The following is an 18468-nucleotide window of genomic DNA, read 5'->3' on the forward strand; positions in this document are numbered from 1 at the left end:
ATATTAAATTCAACATGTCAAAGTAATTTTATTACAGTAATTTTTTAAAAATTACTATAATAAAAACTATTTAAAAGTAATTAACAAAACAGGTCCAAATTACTCAACTGCTCATTCATTGCATTTTGACTAATTTTTCTCTTTTTTTACACTTTGGCAAAGTTTCAAATTTTGCTTTGATTTTTTCTTTTAAAGTTTGTCACTATGCAAGAACACCACAATGGAAAAAGTAATGATTTTATAGTCAAATCATTATAGATGCTCTGCAACTGTTTATGGTTATTGCTGACACCTAAATTTGTTTTTGGTTGTTTGGTGTCTCAGAAAAGGGAAGAAAAAAGACAGAAAATAAAAGGAAAAAAACCCAATTTTCTTTGTCAGATATTAATGGGAATTGCAGATTCCATTGTGAGGCAATTTCTATGCCAGTAATCTCATGGAGGTGATGGACCAATTACCATTTCTGCATCTTTCTGGATATTTCATAAGAACCCATCACCATCATGTATAATTTCTTTGTCTACCCTTTGTAAATTTCTCAATAATTATGCCTTTTTTAAAGCTTTTTTTTTTCCCTTTTAAACCATTTTTTGTTTTCTTCTAGCTAAAATTTTTACTGCTGCTATATAATTAGAATGAAAGAAAAAGAGTTTATTTTATATTGGGTTAAAGTGTCCGTATCTTGATAGTGCCATTTCTATGAGTTGTAGGTGGTCTTTCATTTTTATGGCGTTTTCTACTGTTGTTGTGAACACTTTTTAGGTTTAAATAAGGAGACAACAAAGCTGAGGTAAGTTTTTTTTTATTTTTTGAGTTAAATTCTTGAAGTTACTGTGTAGGTATCTTGAATAAGAATTAAATTACCAGATATTTCTGAAGAAACCTTTATGGTAGTGGTAGGGTTATTTTATTTTACTAGATGAAATTCTGGGTTTTCACTTTTCAGTTTTCTATTTGATTTTCATTTTTGGTTCTGATTTGAACTAGATTCATGGTAATTCTTTCGATTGATTAATTAGTATTGGAAAATAGTGAATGAGTGAACTGAAGTGAAAGAGGATAGTTTTGTTATGTGGTTTTGTGTTGTTAAAGCTGTTGTTATCAAACAAGTTTTTAGTTTGCAGAGATTTTTGTTGAATTTAGAAATGGCAATTTAAATTCTCAGTCTATATGCATAGACTTTCTGGATTTTTTTTTTTAATTTGGTTTTTGCATTGTCCCTTTCATATATTTCGCAATCGAAAACCCTAATCATGTTATTGTTGAATTCACATATTAATTTCCTTTTTTTTAAATAATGTCTTGAATTGCCATATGTTATCTTAGATTTTATGGTTTTGAGATATTTTTCTTTGTTTGAACACTTTGTTGCCTTTTCATTCATCAATAGGTCAGCAATCCACAAAAGTCCAATTTTTGAATCGTTGAGCAAAACATTATTGAATTCTTCACATACTTTCTGGGGCTTTCTGAATTTTCTTGGACTTCGAGCTCGGGTTAAGCTTCCTTGGCTTTTTCTGGGTATTTTTTTTCTCTGTTCTTGCATATCTCATTTACTTGACATCCCTGCTTCCCTTTAACTTAAGTATTCCAAGACCTTTTGGAGATGGATTACAGGCTATAGTAATTTTGGCTTTTGGTGAATTCGGTTCTTTCTTCCTGCAGGTGATATTCTGGATAGCTGATTTGACAAGCTTTGATGACCGTGGAGGAAGCCGATAGCAGCTCCAAGTGGAGTAGGGAGCAAGATAAGGCATTTGAGAATGCTCTTGCATCTTATCCTGAGGACTTTTCAGATCGATGGGAGAAAATTGCAGCTAATGTACCTGGAAAAACTTTGGAAGAGATTAAAGAACACTATGAGCTTCTAGAGGATGATGTTAACCGGATTGAATCTGGTTGTGTGCCTCTGCCGCCATATAATTCTTCCGAGAGTTCAGCAGCTGATGAAGGAGCTGGTAAGAAGGGGAGCAGCCATTCAGGGAATTGTAACAGTGAGTCAAATCATGGGAGTAAGAATTCAAGGTCAGATCAAGAACGTCGGAAGGGGATTGCTTGGACAGAGGATGAGCACAGGTGAATAACTTTTAATGGTTTAAAATTCTTTATTTTTCTGTTTTCATTTTAGATTGATTATTTGCCTTTAGAAGAATCTTGATTAAGTTACTTTTCCTTGTAGAACTTTAGTACTTAGTTTTTATACTAGGTGTGCTTGTCATGTATTGGTTGTCTTGGATTCTCCTGTCCTTTTCATATTTAGAATCCTTGATTCCTTTTAGAAAGTTCCCAAAATTTACTTTTTACCAGTAAAAATTCTATTTGATGACTGTTGTTAAGGAAGCTCTACATGCATTTGAAGTCATTGGTATCTGTGAAAGGCCAATAAATGAATAATATATCTGGAAACGATGTGAAATAACCGAAGGGAACATGGAAGAGAGATCTTGCTTTAAAAGAAAGGGAACAAACAAAGACAAACTGATCATAAATCTTAACTTATGGACTACTTGTTATGGTATGGTGATGTTGTCAGTAGCTTGTCATAACGTTGTAGATTTCGAATTAACATGGGCACTCATGGTAGTGCAACTCTCATGGGCTCTGGTTTTGTAACACTGTTAAAACGACTTCCCGGAGGCCCTCCCTTAACTTGCACAATCTTCTTTAGGAGTTGTTTCTACGAGGCCTTGGAAAGTTTGAGATCGGGAGAGCCATTTAGGGGATCCCATTGAAGTTTTAACTGATATATGCTGAGAGATTATTTGGAAGATTCGGATAGGAAGGAAAAGGTAGGTTCCATGCTTTAATATGCTACAATTAAAGTACCCCCTCCTTTTTGATCTATTATCAGTAACAGTTAGCCTTTTTGAAGGTTGTGAAAATGTATGTAGGGTGATTGGAGTTAAATGTTCCCTGTAGTGGCTCTATTAAGGTATATCTGAAGAGACAAATTCTTATCATATAGACATTGGTAATATTTAAATACACATTAGGCTTTCATAGATATGCTAGTTTTCTGGGGCTGTCTAGGCTCGAATAATCCTGAGTTGCACTTTGGCTGAGTTAATGCTTAGATTAAGTCAATTTTGTGTTAAGTGATTAGGTTTCTAAATACTGCTGTAATTTTGAACAGCTTGAGATAACTATGGGTTGCATGTGTGGCTTTTGAACATTGAACTTGTCATCAGAATTTGTGTCAGACACATATTCAGACATGAGTATCGTGTATGACCCTCCAAATACGAAAAAAAATTGAACATACCTGTGTCAAACATCTATCCATATCCAGCTTAAAACTAATTGAGGTTTCCCCCAATGTAAACAGCTGTGGGATTTACTCTATCTTCATTTCAATACTGTTTATACTTATCCTTGAATGTGAGACGTCTTTTGATATTAGTTTGACCAATAAGCTTGTAATATTATGATTTTGACGGTGTGTTTAGTCACTGTATTTATTTATTTATTTTAATCTTGAAAAACAGGTTATTTCTTCTTGGTCTGGATAAATATGGGAAAGGTGACTGGCGAAGCATATCCCGGAACTTTGTGGTCACAAGAACGCCAACACAAGTAGCAAGTCACGCTCAAAAATATTTCATTAGATTGAACTCAATGAACAAAGATAGAAGGCGATCTAGCATCCATGACATTACCAGTGTTGGCAATGGGGATGTTTCAGCACCCCAAGGTCCGATCACCGGTCAATCAAACGGCACCGCATCCGGGGGTTCTGCAGCAAAATCAACCAAACAGCCGCCCGGACATTCTGTTGCACCACCCTGTATCAGTGTGCATGGAGTTCCAACTATGGGGCAACCAATAGGAGGTCCCCTCATCTCAGCAGTTGGCACGCCAGTGAACCTTCCTGCTCCGGCACATATGGCTTACGGAGTCAGAGCTACATTACCAGGAGCAGTGGTTCCAGGTGCACCCGTGACATACCCTATGCCGCATACAGCTGCTCATAGGTAATACGATGATGTTTAGCTACAAAATGTACAAAGAAGGCTACTTTTGCTTGTGCTGATATTAGGTCACACTGTTTTCCATTTTAGCCTGAATAAGAGTTGCTTAATTGCAAGCACAAGTTATGTCTGTCATTTATTTAATCTAAAATAAGCCATAGGGAGAGAATTTACATGTATTTTTTTTATAAGAAACTATGAAAAATGAAAATGTAAAATGTGGCAGATTTATGGGTAGGACACCATTTTGGCACCTTTTTTTTTTCAGTGCAACCATAAGTATTAGACTTAGTGGATGCTTAGGAATTTTATGGGAAAAAATGTTGTATAAAAAAAACTTGGTCGATGCATTATTATATCAGGAAAGTTATTCGAATATGCTCTCTTTTTCGATGTATTGTATTTGTATATCTCAAACTTTTTTAATGAAGTTTTAAATGTCTCATATATTTAAATATATTTTTTATTACATGGACAAATTTGTTAATAGGATGGTAATTGAGTGGGATTGGAGAAGATGTTAATCTATCATCACTCTATAGTTGAGATGCTTTGTCTCACGACCCGTATGTATAATTTTGAAAATCACCTTATCACTACATGAATGTTGCTTTTTCTTTATCTCATCCCTCTCCACTTTAAATTTTTAGTTATTTTCAATATTTCAATCTTTTTAAAAGCAAGTGAATACTTAAACATGATTTTTATTTAAAAAGAAAATAAGACATGAGTTATTTTTTTAACAAATTTTTACAACTTTACCATTGTAATAGCTATATATATACAAGAGCAAAATAGTATATTAAATAGTTGGACGGGATGGAGTGAGTAAAGCAATTACCATATTTACTCGTACTTACATTCACTTTTTTAGTAAAAATGCTCCATTTAAAATATAAAAATTTAAAATAAGTTTAATTAAAATAAATTAATTAAGTAATTATATGATTTTTATTCCAATAATATAAAGAATAAAAATAATACCCAAACTAGTATAGATTCAATATCATTAACTGAAATGATATGAAAACTAAAGTAGAATCTGGAGTCATATACCTCAAAATATTAAACCAATCATTACAAAATAATAATAAATGAACCAAAGAGTCGGACAAGAGCCACATGGCTTTCTAGAACTGATAATGTTGAACTGACAAGACTATGTCGAGTTTGAGGAGAAAAAATATTGTATGAAAGAGGGTAAGTTGCTTACCTCATTCGTTCTCACTCTTAAATCTTTGAATCCTAACTATAAATTGTTATGATTAATTCATTTCTATGTTAAATTATTATGATTTAGCATATTAAAGTATTTTCAAGATACTTAAATTTTATACCAAAAATAAAAAGATGTTATGGAAATTCAAATATGATAAAAGTAGCTTGTCTTTACAAAAACAATTCCCTAAGGCAAAAGAAGAAGAGTATGTGTAGTATTTGACCAGGAGAGTACTTTATGAATGAATGAATTTTCATATAAAAATTTATGGGTTTATTATTCCTCCCCTAATGCCACCTTGTCTATGAATATGGGTTATTAGTCAGTACTTCGATGGTGATACTTAAGAATCTTTGCAACAAGTATGCACACAGTCCTCCAAAAACCGGCTGAGCTGACTTGTATACAGTTTTGGGTCATTTCTAAAATGATCAACATGAGGTGTGGACACGAAGTTGCATGCCCGAACCTCATGCCCGGATCTCTTCTGCTCCTCGATAAACGATTCCACCCGTTTGGCAGGGATGACTCGATCTGCAGAACTATAGATATATAACTGCGGACAGTTAGGTTGTCCAGATGACAGCAAGCCTAATACATTGGAAAGCCTCCTGCAAGATGAAATGAGATGGAGTCATGTTAGATATAATGCGGAAAGGTTATTCCGGCTAGGATCGTAAGTATTTGTATCAGGCATACTTCTTCCCGGAATGAAAATATTGATAATTCTGGCCTAATGAAACGCTTTTTGAATGAACCAAACATCAGATGTGGAATTAGAAATAGTGAAATATTCATTCCTTCGCTACCAATTTTTGAGGAGATTATTATTACTACCTGTTAACACCAGGAAAATTCAAAACCACCCCAAAGAACTTCTCCAGGACCACCAGCAAAGCAGCTTCAGTTAGTGCAGGCTTCGGTTCTGAGACTTCTTTTTTGCCGACTAACGTCCCCATACCAGGTTCAACTGATCCTGGAAATCCTTTTGTTGCAACACTATGTTTCTTCAGAAAAGCGGCTGAGAAACCTGAAGCCCAGACCTGAAAAATTCGAAAAACAAAAGCCAATAAGCATTTCCAGTGTATTGATCAGAAACATGAACTCCAAACTTAAAAGCAAAAGAAATAAAGAACTCCAGAAGAATGAATAAACATATAATCTACAATATGTTCCGGCCAATGCCAATGTCCAAATTTCTTGTAAAAAACATTGACAATGTATGGACAAATCAGGCATAAAGTAGTTTTTGGTTTCTATGAGAACTACCAATGATATAATGGTACAAAACAGAATCAAGAAGAACTAATGTATCACAGTACTAGATGATCACCAACAATTGTACAATATGCTTTTACTTGGGAACATCCACCTAAATGCAAAGCATGATAAAGGGACACTAGAAACTTATCAACATTAAAGCGTAGACTGGTCAATGACCATAACCTATTTTGCATTTTGATATAAATAAATTCCCATTCTCAAATAGCTTATAACTACCATTTTATTGATAGACTAGAATATTACTAGAATTGAGAAAGTTATAACATAAAACTCTACCACCATGCATCTACTTTACATCGGTAAGATAATGTTTGTTAGCCAAGTCAATTATGTATGTAAAACACCTTCAAACATCGTTTACCTGAGGGTCAAGGGCTGCAACAGGGGCTGAATCCACAATGCAACCTCTTATCCTTCCCATTAAGGAAGGATCCTGCTTCTGAAACTTCTCAAGAATAACTCCATATCTGTAACAATTCCAGCCCAAAAATCAGTTCAGATAATTAGCACAAACAACAGAAATCAAATTGTTCCTAATGAATACATGCAAAAAAAAAAAATGTAGTTATCTGAGTGAAAACTCACGTTAACCAGCCAGTATTGCTAAAAGTGTGAAAAACCAGGTTTTCCCCATACTCCTCTTCCAACCAATCAGCCAAGTGATTAACAAGCATGTCGACGTCCTTCTCAGCTTTCCCACCATCTTGATAATTGATAATATCAATCATTGGAAAGGTGAAGGTAATGACATGATAGCCTCTGGAGGTATACCAATCTGCATATTTCTTGAGATGTTTCTGCTTAGACCCCAACCATCCTAATAAGACTACAGCTGTGCGAGACTTAGCTGTCGAACAATCAGAGTTCCCAGAAACATCAATGGCAGATGGCTCTGGCAAATGCCATCTGTATAAAACATCAGGGGCTGAGGTAGGGATATTGTGTTTAAATGCAACAGGCTTTGATGCTTTAGATAACTCAGCTGACTGATATAAATTAACCAGCAACGGAGATGAAGCAAAAGAAGAGCTTTTGGGAACAAAATCCCGGGCTGAATTTGGAACCGGAAACTTAACACTAGGGATAGGCACTCGGATTCTAGTAACAAAAGAGAAGTTTGCAAGCTTAGAAGCTGATATATGATCCACAAATGAGGACTTGGGCTCTGGTAAGGAACTAGATGTTGAAGTTCGAATTTGTTCAGAGGTTGAACAAGTATCCCACGATGGAAGCTTAACACTAAAATCGGCAGAGACCGAAGCCACGGCCACCGCAGCAGCGGCTGCTAGAGGACGTTGAATGATTCCTGACAAGGAACCCATATTGAAAACCCAAAAGACGAACTATCATACCAATATGAACCAGCCCTCAAACAAACATTAAAAACCCAATCCAAAACTCATAAAAAAACTCAACCTGATCAATACCCAGAAAGCCTAAAAACAAAAGAAAAACAAAAACAAGGATCACCTGCGAAAATAAAGAGAACCCATTTATGACCCCAAGAAATTGAATCAAATAGATAAATAAGAAACGTGAAAAAAAAAAGCAAGAAAATGTTGTGAAGAAGCAAATAAGCAAAAGCCAAGGTTGGCACTTGTCAAAGCAATGGCATATTCGATGGCTATTGCTGTATATTCTTTTCCTATTCTTACCTTGTGTAAATTAAAAAGGGGTTTGAGAAAGAATCGGGCTGTCAAAGAATGGACATTGACAGCCCGAACAATATCAAACACCGACCAAAGAACCCTCCTTTGTAGTCTCCTACAGCAAGAAAAGGAAATTTTTTTCATTCAACCAAAAAGAAATAGAGAGCCACAAAACATGAAAGTCGTTATAATAATTAATTGTTATATAATTTAAAAAAAACAGCGCGTGCTTAAGGTGTTTTGCAGAATCATCCTGCTCAAAAATATATCCACTAATTGAATGCCACGTGCCTTTTGTTCAAAACTGCACGACAGGGATTGATCATGTATTGAATGACCCTTTTGCCCTGTTGGTTCCCTTGTTTTTGGACCCCTAAAAAGATAGGGAAAGGGATTTCCATATAGAAAAGTTAGGTTAGGGGTAATATAGGAAAATCAAATTAAATATACGCAGTGACCTAAAGGAAAGAATCATGAATCATTGGATGTAAAGTGACGCGGTCAAAATTACAACTAACAAAAAATAAGAAAAAGGGAAGACCTGTGAAAGTGAAAAAACGGCAACCGAGTCAACTCGGCCACAACTCAGTTACCACCAAGAACACGAATAACCGTATTAATCGTTCATTATTCAATGATTTTAAAAAAGAAAGTTGAAAGGGTTTTTCAAATTGCCAGACGAATTCACACACACAAAAAAAAAAAACAAATGAAACGATGGAAATCGAAACGCGAAGAGAGAATATGTTTACGATGATTGAGAAATCAAATGCAACCCTAAATCATGAAAAAAGAAATGCAGGCCATGGAAAATACTATACAGATTTGGATTAAGATGAGGATTTCAAGAAGAAGACAAGAGAGCGAGAGAAGGATAAAAAAGTCACCTGAAACTCTGAAAGGGTTGAAGATGGTAAAGGCGATTTTAGATTGCTTGGTATTTAAACTTATTTTAATCAAAAGAATAGAAGATTTTTGCGGTTTGGGTTTCGATTTTCGTGACGGAAATAATGCGCCCCCTCTCTCTGTAATATTTGTTGTTTTTCTTTTTCCTTTTTTTCCCCATAATTTCTACGCTCTCAATTAAAAAGATAATTGATGCAAATTAGGAATATATCCAATAAAAAATATATTAAAACTAAGTAAACTATTAAAATAGTCACTTTTATTTTTTCGGATTACATTTTAATCACTTATGTTTGAAATGTTACGTTATCATATTATAACATTTTAATCATTGAATGTTAATTGTCGTTAATGGTGTAACGGTAAGCTGACATGGCACGTTAAATAATCATATCAAACAAAAATTGTAGGTTAAATTATACAATTGGTCTTTATATGTTTTTCGTTTTGAGCAATTTAATTTTTCTCTTTTATGTTAAAAGAGATGGAGAAAGAAGGAAAATAGATGGAGAAGTAGAAGAGAATTGAAAAAAAAAAGAGAGGAAAAGTTAAAAGAACGTAAAAGAAAAAAATTATTCTAAAACAAAAAAATGTGGGGATCAATTGTATGATTTAACCTAAATTTTTTGTTTGAAATGATGATTTAACGTGCCATGCCAGCTTACCGTTACACCGTTAATAGCAATTAACGACTTAGTGACTAAAATGTTACAACACGTTAACAGAAGTGACTAAAACATAACATTTCAAACATAAATGACTAAAATGTAACCTAAGGGAAACAAAAGTGACTATTTTGATAGTTACCCTTAAAAATATATTCTTATATCTTTTCAATCTTTTTCAATTTTAAAATTGAGAAAATTGAACCCTTAAAACTTCTGAATAATTAATCATTGTCAGCTTTGAAAGTGAGCAATTAAGGATAATTAATCACAACGTTAATGTCTTCATCAATTGTACATAATTTTGATTGATATAAGAACAAATTTAACCTCAACATTTACACATTTACACAAATGTTGGAAACTAAACTTGTTACATCAAGACAAAATTATCGAAAATGTAAATTTAAGGGCTAAATTTGTTACTATACCAATCAAAATTATGCACAATTGACAAAAGATATTAATGTTGGGATTAATTGTCCTTAAATGTTCACTGAAATTGACAAAGATTAAATTTTCTAATTCTTTTTGAGAATGACCAATTTAATCAATATCAAAATTAAAAAGATAGGAGAAGTCCTTTTACCTATATTTTAATTAGAAAAATCTACTCATCATTACTTGTAAAATATTAAAAAAATTGGTGTAATAAATTAAAGTTATTATTAGTATTGTGATAATCTATGACTATACTAATGTTTTCTTTAATAGACAAAGAATAAGTATCTAATTATTGGTAAATGAAATTTATACCATTTTCTTTATATTTGATTAAAATTTATATTCCCTGCATTACAACATATTCATACATGAAATTATCGAGAAAGAGGGAAAAAAAGGCTAAGGTTCCTGATCTATAAATTACCATACATTTGGGTTGAGTTTTTCGTTTAGATTTGAAAAGTGGAAGGATTTAGATAAAATATATATTTAAAAATTGATTTGGACAAAAAAATAATACTCTTTTTCTAAAGAGGCTAAGTTTTGAGCAAGAATTTTTGCTTAGTCCCGATCTGAATTTACTTAATTTTTTTCACTACTATTTACTGCTGTTTTGTTATTGTTTGCTGCTATTTTGATGTCATTTTGTTATTATATTGCTACTATTTTATTTTTATTATTTGAATATTGTATAATTCTTGCTTTATTATTAAATTTGCTACGATTTTAGACAATATAAATTTTTATACAAATAGGCCGGGCCAAGCTTAGATTTAATTTTTTTTATTTAAACTAAATTTAAGCAAAATTTTAAACCCATTTTTTAAGTTAAGCCAAACCGATACCATAAAAACAAACCTAAAATTTTACAGGTTTAAGTAAGAGCAGTGGATGCCATACTGTTTCTTTAATGTCATTTTTTTTCCCAATTCTGCTTTGAATTCTTTTGATTGACATTTGGTCCCTACATGGCAGATGTAGAGAAATGAAACTTGAATGATTCTTATATTCGCTGTACCATTTATGTCATAATTGTTATATTTGTATTGTCTTCGAGAATGATTAAAAATGTGCCACAAATGACCAAAACCAAGGATGTTTAACAGTTAAGGTGCTCGAAATCAGCTAAATACTGAACATGCATGTGTTTGACATCATAGTATCTAGGGTACCCTACATTAGTAGTCATCTAATTACAGTATTATTTTTTCTTTTCAATTACTAAATTATGAAAAATTACAAAATGGTCACCTAATTATTTAGTTTTATCTTTTCTTTAATCACCCAACTATCTTGGATTTTTGGATGTTTTCATTTTTACTTACACACTCATGATCAAAAAAGAAAAAAAAAACATAGTTGAGTGATTATTTTGTAACTTTTCATAGTTTGGTAACCAAAAAAGAAAAAAAAAACATAATTAGGTGACCATTTTGTAACTTTTCATAGTTGGATGACCAAAAAATAAGAGTGACTACTAATGTAATTTACCCTAATATTTATCGACTGCGTTTGGGCTATAAGGGGGTAAGGATAAGGGGTCCAAAAATTAAACCCAAAATTGATGTCAAATAAAGACTTGAATATAAGTACTGTGTCACTTCACTTGTGGTTCAATGATAGTAATAACAATGTCATTTACTCTTAAGAGCAAAAGATGACTTATAAGTAACAAACTCCATGCTGTTTTATCAGCAACACGAACAAATAAATGCATGCATAAGCATATTGAACAAGCATAAAGAGCAGACTTGTTCACAAGAACTAATCAACACAAATTCTAAATTAACTTTCAAATACTCCATTCTCGAGTAAACTATATACTTAAAGTGAATCAATAAAGCCTAAGAACTTTCGAAGCCGATTACCAACCTATAAATAAATAATGTTCTCAAGAACAAATGAAAACAAGGCTAGTTCTGAAGACCAGAAGTAAACTACAGGATATATATGGTTTCCCAACTTTACCCGTAAAAGTTATACGTCATCCATGAACTTGCTTTTCGTTCCTTCAAACCATCAATTGACTGAAAGCATACTGAAAGATTCATTAGAAACAAAAACCAAGCAATAAATTTAAAGATTCACACGCACTCACCTATACTGTGAAGGTACCGATAGATGAGGTCCTTCAAAGCCAATACAAATTCAGAAATAATTTCGAGTCAGCTAACTAATCAATATGATTGAATGAAAGCAGTTCCTGCGAGAGGAAAACATAATTCATTTCCACCATAACAAATTTGATATGAATCCTATATTCAATGATTTAACTGATAAAGAAATACAGATCCTCTCATATGGGGGATATACGTATATGGTAATTGCTCTTAAACCTGGCTGAGAGTTCTCACCCATCAAGTACTTTCCTGAAATGAACTAAGCGAAATTAACTCTTTAATTCACCAAATTCAATACCCAAGACCTGTGATTTTTGAGAATAGTCATTATCACAAAAATCTACCCGATCCATCTCTAGATGGATATGCGATGTGTCGATAGACACTCTACATGTTACTGCATTTTGTTCTCCAAATAAAAGAGAACAGTTCTCGTAAAAACCATCTTTTGGTGGTAGATTTAGCAAAGAAGATCTTGGTGCTGACATCCTTTGTGTACTGCTAGTACTAGTTAAGCTTTCCCAGTCTTTAATCGTCAATAATAAACGATGCGGGCGGCCTAGAAGCTCTGACACGTATTTCATGTCACCTTCAGCTAAAGCCTGCCGAACACGGGTAGATGATACTTGTCCCCTGTCTTTTAAATCTAAACGGTTCATATTTCTTGCATCTTGGTGCCTGTCCATGACAGAATTTATTATGTAAGCACCCATACCAAACTCATCACAGAGTCTCACCAATTCTGAGGCATCACCAGCAGCTTTATAGCCAAAGCGATAGTTTTCACCTGTGACAATTAGCCATCGAAACGACCTATTTCAAATTATCCGGATCAAGCTTTTACTCGATAATATCGAGATAAACAAAATCCTAAGAGTTGATATAGCTTTTAGTATACCTGCCACAACTCCACAAACTCCGAGCTCCCTCGCTAACTTCTCTACAAACTGCCTCGGACTAAGATGCCTAACGCTCATAAACTGTACCTGGAATTCCTTGGGAGCCACATTACCACAATATGGAGCCCAAGAGGAAAGAACACGCTCACGATCACATTGTGCAACTACGGGTGGCCTGTCCAAAACCATACTAGGCTTCAGTGTAACGAAACGAAAATAGACAAAAAGCTTTACAGCATTACACAAACATTATATGCATGTATATGTGTATTTATATTAACTTTACCTAGGGTCCCAACCAAGAACTTCAGCCATTCCTACAAATGACAAAAGGTATGGGGTTCCAACCTTTGATGCTTGAATTGCAAGTTCTCTATGACCAATGTGAAGAGCATCAAATTTTCCCAATGCCACTATCCCTCCTAATATCAACAAATGACATAAGTATACTAACACAAAAATATGAGTTATGGTAAAATAGAAGTGGAGAAAAACATGAAAAGAAACCTGCCACTGAGGATAGTGCTTCAGAGGGCTTCTCATGCTCGTCTTCTCGTTGGCTTTACACAAAAATAAAATTTATTTAGATGCTTCGAAAAACAAAAAAACTAATACAACCAATTCAAATAAAAAAGGAACCCTACGTCAAATTTGAACACCCATTTAATTAAATTGATTGAAAAAAAAAGAGATTAAAGCAAACTGCTAAAATTATGTACACCAGAGAAGTTGAAATTACTTGTTAAAAAAGTAAAAGAAAAAAGGGAACCTGAAGGAGACGGGGGGAAAAGGAATGTCGCCGGGGGATTTGGATTGAAGACTAGAGGAAGAAACAAATCGAGGATGAAATCGAGGATTATGAGAATTATTATCAACAATCGCGGCGACGGTGGCGGTAGCGTAGGAGGGAGGTTTAACCGTGAAAGAAGAGAGGTGAAAGATTCCGGTGGAGCAAAATCGTGAACCCAAATTTTGATGAGAGATGCGAGAGCCGCCACAAGCCAACATTTTTTGTCGAACTTTTATTGTTATTATTGTTAAAATAAATAAATAAACAAAGTGTAGGATGTGTTTTGCGGCAAAACTACATCGTACTGAAGAAGATGAAGTAACAGTAAGTAGCAACGGGTAGGGCTTTTGCGGCATTGCGCTTTACACCGTTACTGATTTTATTTTAGGCTATTTTCTGATATTTGTCTTATTTAATTAATTTCAACGAAAAATATTTCTAAATTTTCATCAACATCTGAATCGAATTACACCAATCAATTAAATCCGAAACTTATGATATTAACAAATTGAAAGAAGATTGAATCGATATAAAATCACTTGTCCAGAATTTAAATATTTAATTTAATTTTATAATTTATAGATTTTATGATAAATTAAATTAATAGTTGAATCGATTATAGTTGTAATAATTGATGCAAATGTTCGTAAGTGTATAATATCCTCCAATTGGTTAGTATAATTGTAAGACTAGAAAGTTTATACATATAATATAAATATATAGATTTTTTGTATGATCTATGTATCCTCTATTTTATGATCTATAAATATTAATCTTTTCGAGATTCATAATTATTCTTCCTATATTTCATATTCCGTTCTTTTAAGTTTGCTTGTGATGCTGCAATACGCCCTGTAATTTCAGCTACATTAGAATTTTTCACAGAACAAAGATGAAATTCCATTCACAAGTTCATCGTCTCTTGCACCGGATGTAACCACCAAGTTCGATCACAAGGAGAGAGATCAGGCAGCCAGATTCAAATGGATAAGAATCATGGAGATGAACTTGCGTTTTCCAGGTTCTGAATCAAGTGTGAAACACAAGTCAAAGATTGATGCGGATCAAACCGAGTGCAAAGAAATTTTTTTACTTATTTTCTTGACATGGAAAGGGATTGCATGTATTGATTAGTTTCCTCTGAAACACGGAAAATCCGCAACACTATGAGTCCGAGAAAACAAAATCTGATCGCAAAATAACTCATTATGAATATCAATCTTGCTGTTCAACCAACAAACTGAGCATCTGTCTACAAAGCAGGAGAGGTAGCTGGCTCCTCTTCAGTGAAAAACAGGATAGGTTTTGTTGGAGCAGGCAGGCGGCCAATGCTGTCAACTTTATCCTTCAATTTCGGAGGAGGCCTGGCTGGTTTTGGCAACAACCTACCCTTCTTTTCAAACCACTCGGGTTTGAGCAAAGCTCTCAACCCTAATTTGTTATAATGAACTCTCCTCACAGATCCACCCGCAGTTTCGACTGCTTCCTTTGCTCTAACAGTCACCCTTGATACCTGTAAATTTCAACAGTCAGATCGACTCCTTTTCCCGGTTCCAATCAATCAAGAAAAGGAAACACACGCATAATGAATCGACACACGGAATCTAAAGGTTCACTCAATTCAACATCACAGAACATATTTAACTAGCACCCGAAAAACACTAGTAAAAGATTAGAAGTCTATAAGTGTGATTGATCTATCCGAAAGTAAAACCTATAAAAGATAATGTGCAAGTAGAATTAATAAATACATTAGATGATGCGCGGTTCTTTTAATTATTCTAAACCAACATAAGTTAATTCGAAAAGGGCTAAGAAGAAGAAATGACAAGTCAGCAGTGTAACATGAACGATTTAAGTCAAAGCTTTTACCTCGAGATGAATTGGCCATTTGATCTGTTCAGCACCACGACCCATCAACCTTACTCCATCCTCTATCTGTTTCCCGATGGCCCCAGCATCCTGTGTAACAGCAATAATTAATGCGAACATTACCCTTAAAAGGTGATTTAACTTCGAATATCAGAGCAAGAGTTAACTCTACCTTGAGTGTCTTCATCGTGATCAATTCATGAGAATCTATCTTCCCAGCATTTATAAGGTTGGCAATTTTTCCCAATCCTACCGGCTGCCGGAAAAACGAATGTACAAGTAATTTAACAAGTGAAGAGAAAAAGCTCAAATAAAAAACGAAATACAACTACAACCAAAAATTTTGAACGAATGCGCTAACCTTACAAGAAGTAAAAAAAAAATTAGTACGCAAATTTTCTCGTTGTCATGAACATCAACACAAGAATTAATTCTCAATGCCAAAAAAGTACAGAACGGAAATTCTAACTTATTTATTCCTTAAAAAGGTAGTGTTAAAGTAGCTAAACAAGATAGAAACCTCCATGGACTAAAAGAAATGTAAAATGAACATCACCCACGGCAAAGCTGACTACAAGCATTCAAGATAATCAATACATAAATTTCCATCTCACATGATACCATATTGGAGATATCAACTGGCAACAGTATAATAGCACATTTCCCTTTAGAACTTCAATTATGTTGGGCCTCTATATATGAGTTTGCACAAAGGATTAAAAAAGAAAAGAAAACTTTTTTAAAAGTAACAAATAACCCAAAGAAACATCAGCTCGTAAGATGGTTATAGGAGAATCAAAATACATATCCCAATATCCAGCAGCAATGATAGATCAAACCTCAAAATGCGAAAACTATGAGAAAATAATTCTCCTTCCTTTCTAACTTATGAGTAAAATAAGTTCAACATGCAATCGCATTGAGGTGCGGATTGATAAAGTGTGTAGAAATCCTGGTCTAGCTGATTCATTTTCATCTTTTGGCCAAGTAGAAAAGAGTAGCAAGGAACAACCATGATAATGTGCCATGTTTTCTACTCTTAATTCATTCCCCCAAAGAAGGAGAAAGCAAGAACTAGCATTTCACTCACAAATTCACTAGTTACCAACCAATTAGCAAACTTCAACATTTACATACAATTCCCTTTCTTCAAATAAACATAATACACAAGTCAAGAGAAACACTGTAGCAAGGAACAACCATAATAATGCGCATGTTTTCTACTCTTAATACTTTCTCCCCACAAAATGGACTAAGGCAAGAACTTGCATTTCACTTACAAATTCACTAGTTACCATCCATATAGGAAATTCCATCATTTACATATATACATATATATTTGAAATTGCATATTTTCAGTATCAAATAAACATAACACATAAGCCATGAGAAAGGGGACATTAATTCAACATATACTTCATATAAATGCAACGAAAGAAAACTTCTAGAAAGAAAAGAATCCCTTCAGATTTACAAAATATCTAAGAAAAAATAAAGAAAAATGGTACCTGAAAAGTGAGGCTGAAAGGGTTCTTAAAGCCGCGTTTAGGCAAACGCCGCCGCATAGGGGTCTGCCCTCCTTCAAATCCCAACTTGCCATTACCTCTAGCTTTCTGTCCTTTATGTCCTCTCCCAGCCGTTTTTCCTTTACCAGACCCAATCCCTCTCCCTTTCCTCGTCTTCTGTTTTCTGGGAACATTGTCTCTCAGATCATTCAAGCTCAAAAGACTATAAGACCTAATACCCTGAAACCATAATGACCCATTTTTGTTAATGGGGTTGGAACATTGGAGAGATTGCAGGGAATGGAAATGGTGGAGTGGTGATGGGCTGCAGATGGGTTTGGTCTTGAGGAAATGAGAAGAAACTGAGGATATTGAAGGGAGTATTCTTCTAATCATTGCAAAAAATGTTAGGGTTTCGGGGCTTTCAATCGAATTGGGAAATTTTGATCATGTGTTACGGTAGTGATCTAGGGTTTCGTTTCATAAAAAAGTGATCTAGCTTGTGGGAAATTTTGATTTAAAGGGTAAACTACAACATAGGTCAGCCAACTATTGTCCTTTTCTTTTTTGGTCACCCAACTACCAATTTTTTTAATTTGGTCACCCAACTATTGCCCCTTTTCTCTTTTGGTCACCTAACTATCAATTTATTAAATTTGGTCACTCAACTAATTGAGATTGTTCTCTTTTGTCCATTTTCGTTAAGTGCGATTGACAGGAGGGTAACATGGCAATTGAAAAATCAATATAACAATAAATTTAGCTCTCAATTTTTACATTTTATGTCAATTTATTTACAATTTTAAAAAATTAACCCTCAAAATTTACAACTAATCTCAATTTGATCCTCAAAATTTACCTTCCTCTTTCGCTTCCCCATCGCCACTACCGTCGATACCTCCACCTCCTCCTCCAAGTGGGGCAACTGATTATGAAGATGACCCTGCTTTATAATAAATAAAGAAAATTGGAAAAGGTTGTTTCTTACAGTTGGGCAATAAATTAACAATCAATTGCAATCTTCTAATTGCTGAGATATTAATATTGTTATTAATTTACTGTTTATGCCACTCTGTCCCCAAGTGGGGTGAGGCTCCACATAACTCTGTATAAACCAAACAGGAGAAAGGTGAAAGTGGAGGTGGAG

The 18468-nt window shown here is 34.1% G+C and overlaps 4 protein-coding genes across 10 annotated transcripts; 1 reads left to right on the forward strand and 3 right to left on the reverse strand.

Annotated features, from left to right (window-relative positions):
- Positions 1 to 307: 307 nt before the first annotated feature.
- Positions 308 to 4344, forward strand: LOC105779902 (transcription factor SRM1). Of its 5 annotated transcripts, XM_052629295.1 has the most exons (5): positions 308 to 505; positions 711 to 790; positions 1391 to 1521; positions 1666 to 2076; positions 3486 to 4344. In XM_052629295.1, the coding sequence occupies exons 4-5, from the start codon at positions 1700 to 1702 to the stop codon at positions 3973 to 3975; spliced, it is 867 nt and encodes a 288-aa protein (XP_052485255.1). In that variant the 5' UTR covers positions 308 to 505; positions 711 to 790; positions 1391 to 1521; positions 1666 to 1699; the 3' UTR covers positions 3976 to 4344. The 5 variants fall into 5 exon arrangements, with proteins under 5 accessions (XP_052485255.1, XP_012459342.1, XP_012459337.1 ...); XM_012603888.2 differs by lacking the exon at positions 711 to 790; XM_012603883.2 differs by lacking the exon at positions 308 to 505 and having other exon boundaries at positions 634 to 790.
- Positions 4345 to 5321: 977 nt separating this feature from the next.
- LOC105780338 (uncharacterized) lies at positions 5322 to 9155 on the reverse strand. Of its 3 annotated transcripts, XM_052629296.1 has the most exons (6): positions 9008 to 9155; positions 8127 to 8235; positions 7057 to 7941; positions 6833 to 6938; positions 6025 to 6230; positions 5322 to 5798 (listed from the first exon to the last, which is right to left on the reverse strand). In XM_052629296.1, the coding sequence occupies exons 3-6, from the start codon at positions 7791 to 7793 to the stop codon at positions 5531 to 5533; spliced, it is 1317 nt and encodes a 438-aa protein (XP_052485256.1). In that variant the 5' UTR covers positions 7794 to 7941; positions 8127 to 8235; positions 9008 to 9155; the 3' UTR covers positions 5322 to 5530. The 3 variants fall into 3 exon arrangements, with proteins under 3 accessions (XP_052485256.1, XP_012460058.1, XP_052485257.1); XM_012604604.2 differs by lacking the exon at positions 9008 to 9155 and having other exon boundaries at positions 8127 to 8365; XM_052629297.1 differs by lacking the exons at positions 8127 to 8235; positions 9008 to 9155 and having other exon boundaries at positions 7057 to 8119.
- Positions 9156 to 12321: 3166 nt separating this feature from the next.
- LOC105780507 (FAD synthetase 2, chloroplastic) lies at positions 12322 to 14304 on the reverse strand. The gene is made up of 5 exons (XM_012604888.2): positions 13924 to 14304; positions 13662 to 13714; positions 13441 to 13576; positions 13154 to 13329; positions 12322 to 13042 (listed from the first exon to the last, which is right to left on the reverse strand). The coding sequence occupies exons 1-5, from the start codon at positions 14298 to 14300 to the stop codon at positions 12525 to 12527; spliced, it is 1260 nt and encodes a 419-aa protein (XP_012460342.1). The 5' UTR covers positions 14301 to 14304; the 3' UTR covers positions 12322 to 12524.
- A 714-nt stretch (positions 14305 to 15018) lies between these two features.
- Positions 15019 to 17812, reverse strand: LOC105780580 (uncharacterized). Its single transcript, XM_012604982.2, has 4 exons — positions 17325 to 17812; positions 15989 to 16072; positions 15817 to 15906; positions 15019 to 15457 (listed from the first exon to the last, which is right to left on the reverse strand). Exons 1-4 carry the CDS (start codon positions 17715 to 17717, stop codon positions 15197 to 15199), a joined length of 828 nt encoding a protein of 275 aa, XP_012460436.1. The 5' UTR covers positions 17718 to 17812; the 3' UTR covers positions 15019 to 15196.
- Positions 17813 to 18468: the final 656 nt, after the last annotated feature.

Source organism: Gossypium raimondii, chromosome 4, assembly GCF_025698545.1.
Source record: "Gossypium raimondii isolate GPD5lz chromosome 4, ASM2569854v1, whole genome shotgun sequence".
Classification (NCBI taxonomy): domain Eukaryota; kingdom Viridiplantae; phylum Streptophyta; class Magnoliopsida; order Malvales; family Malvaceae; genus Gossypium; species Gossypium raimondii.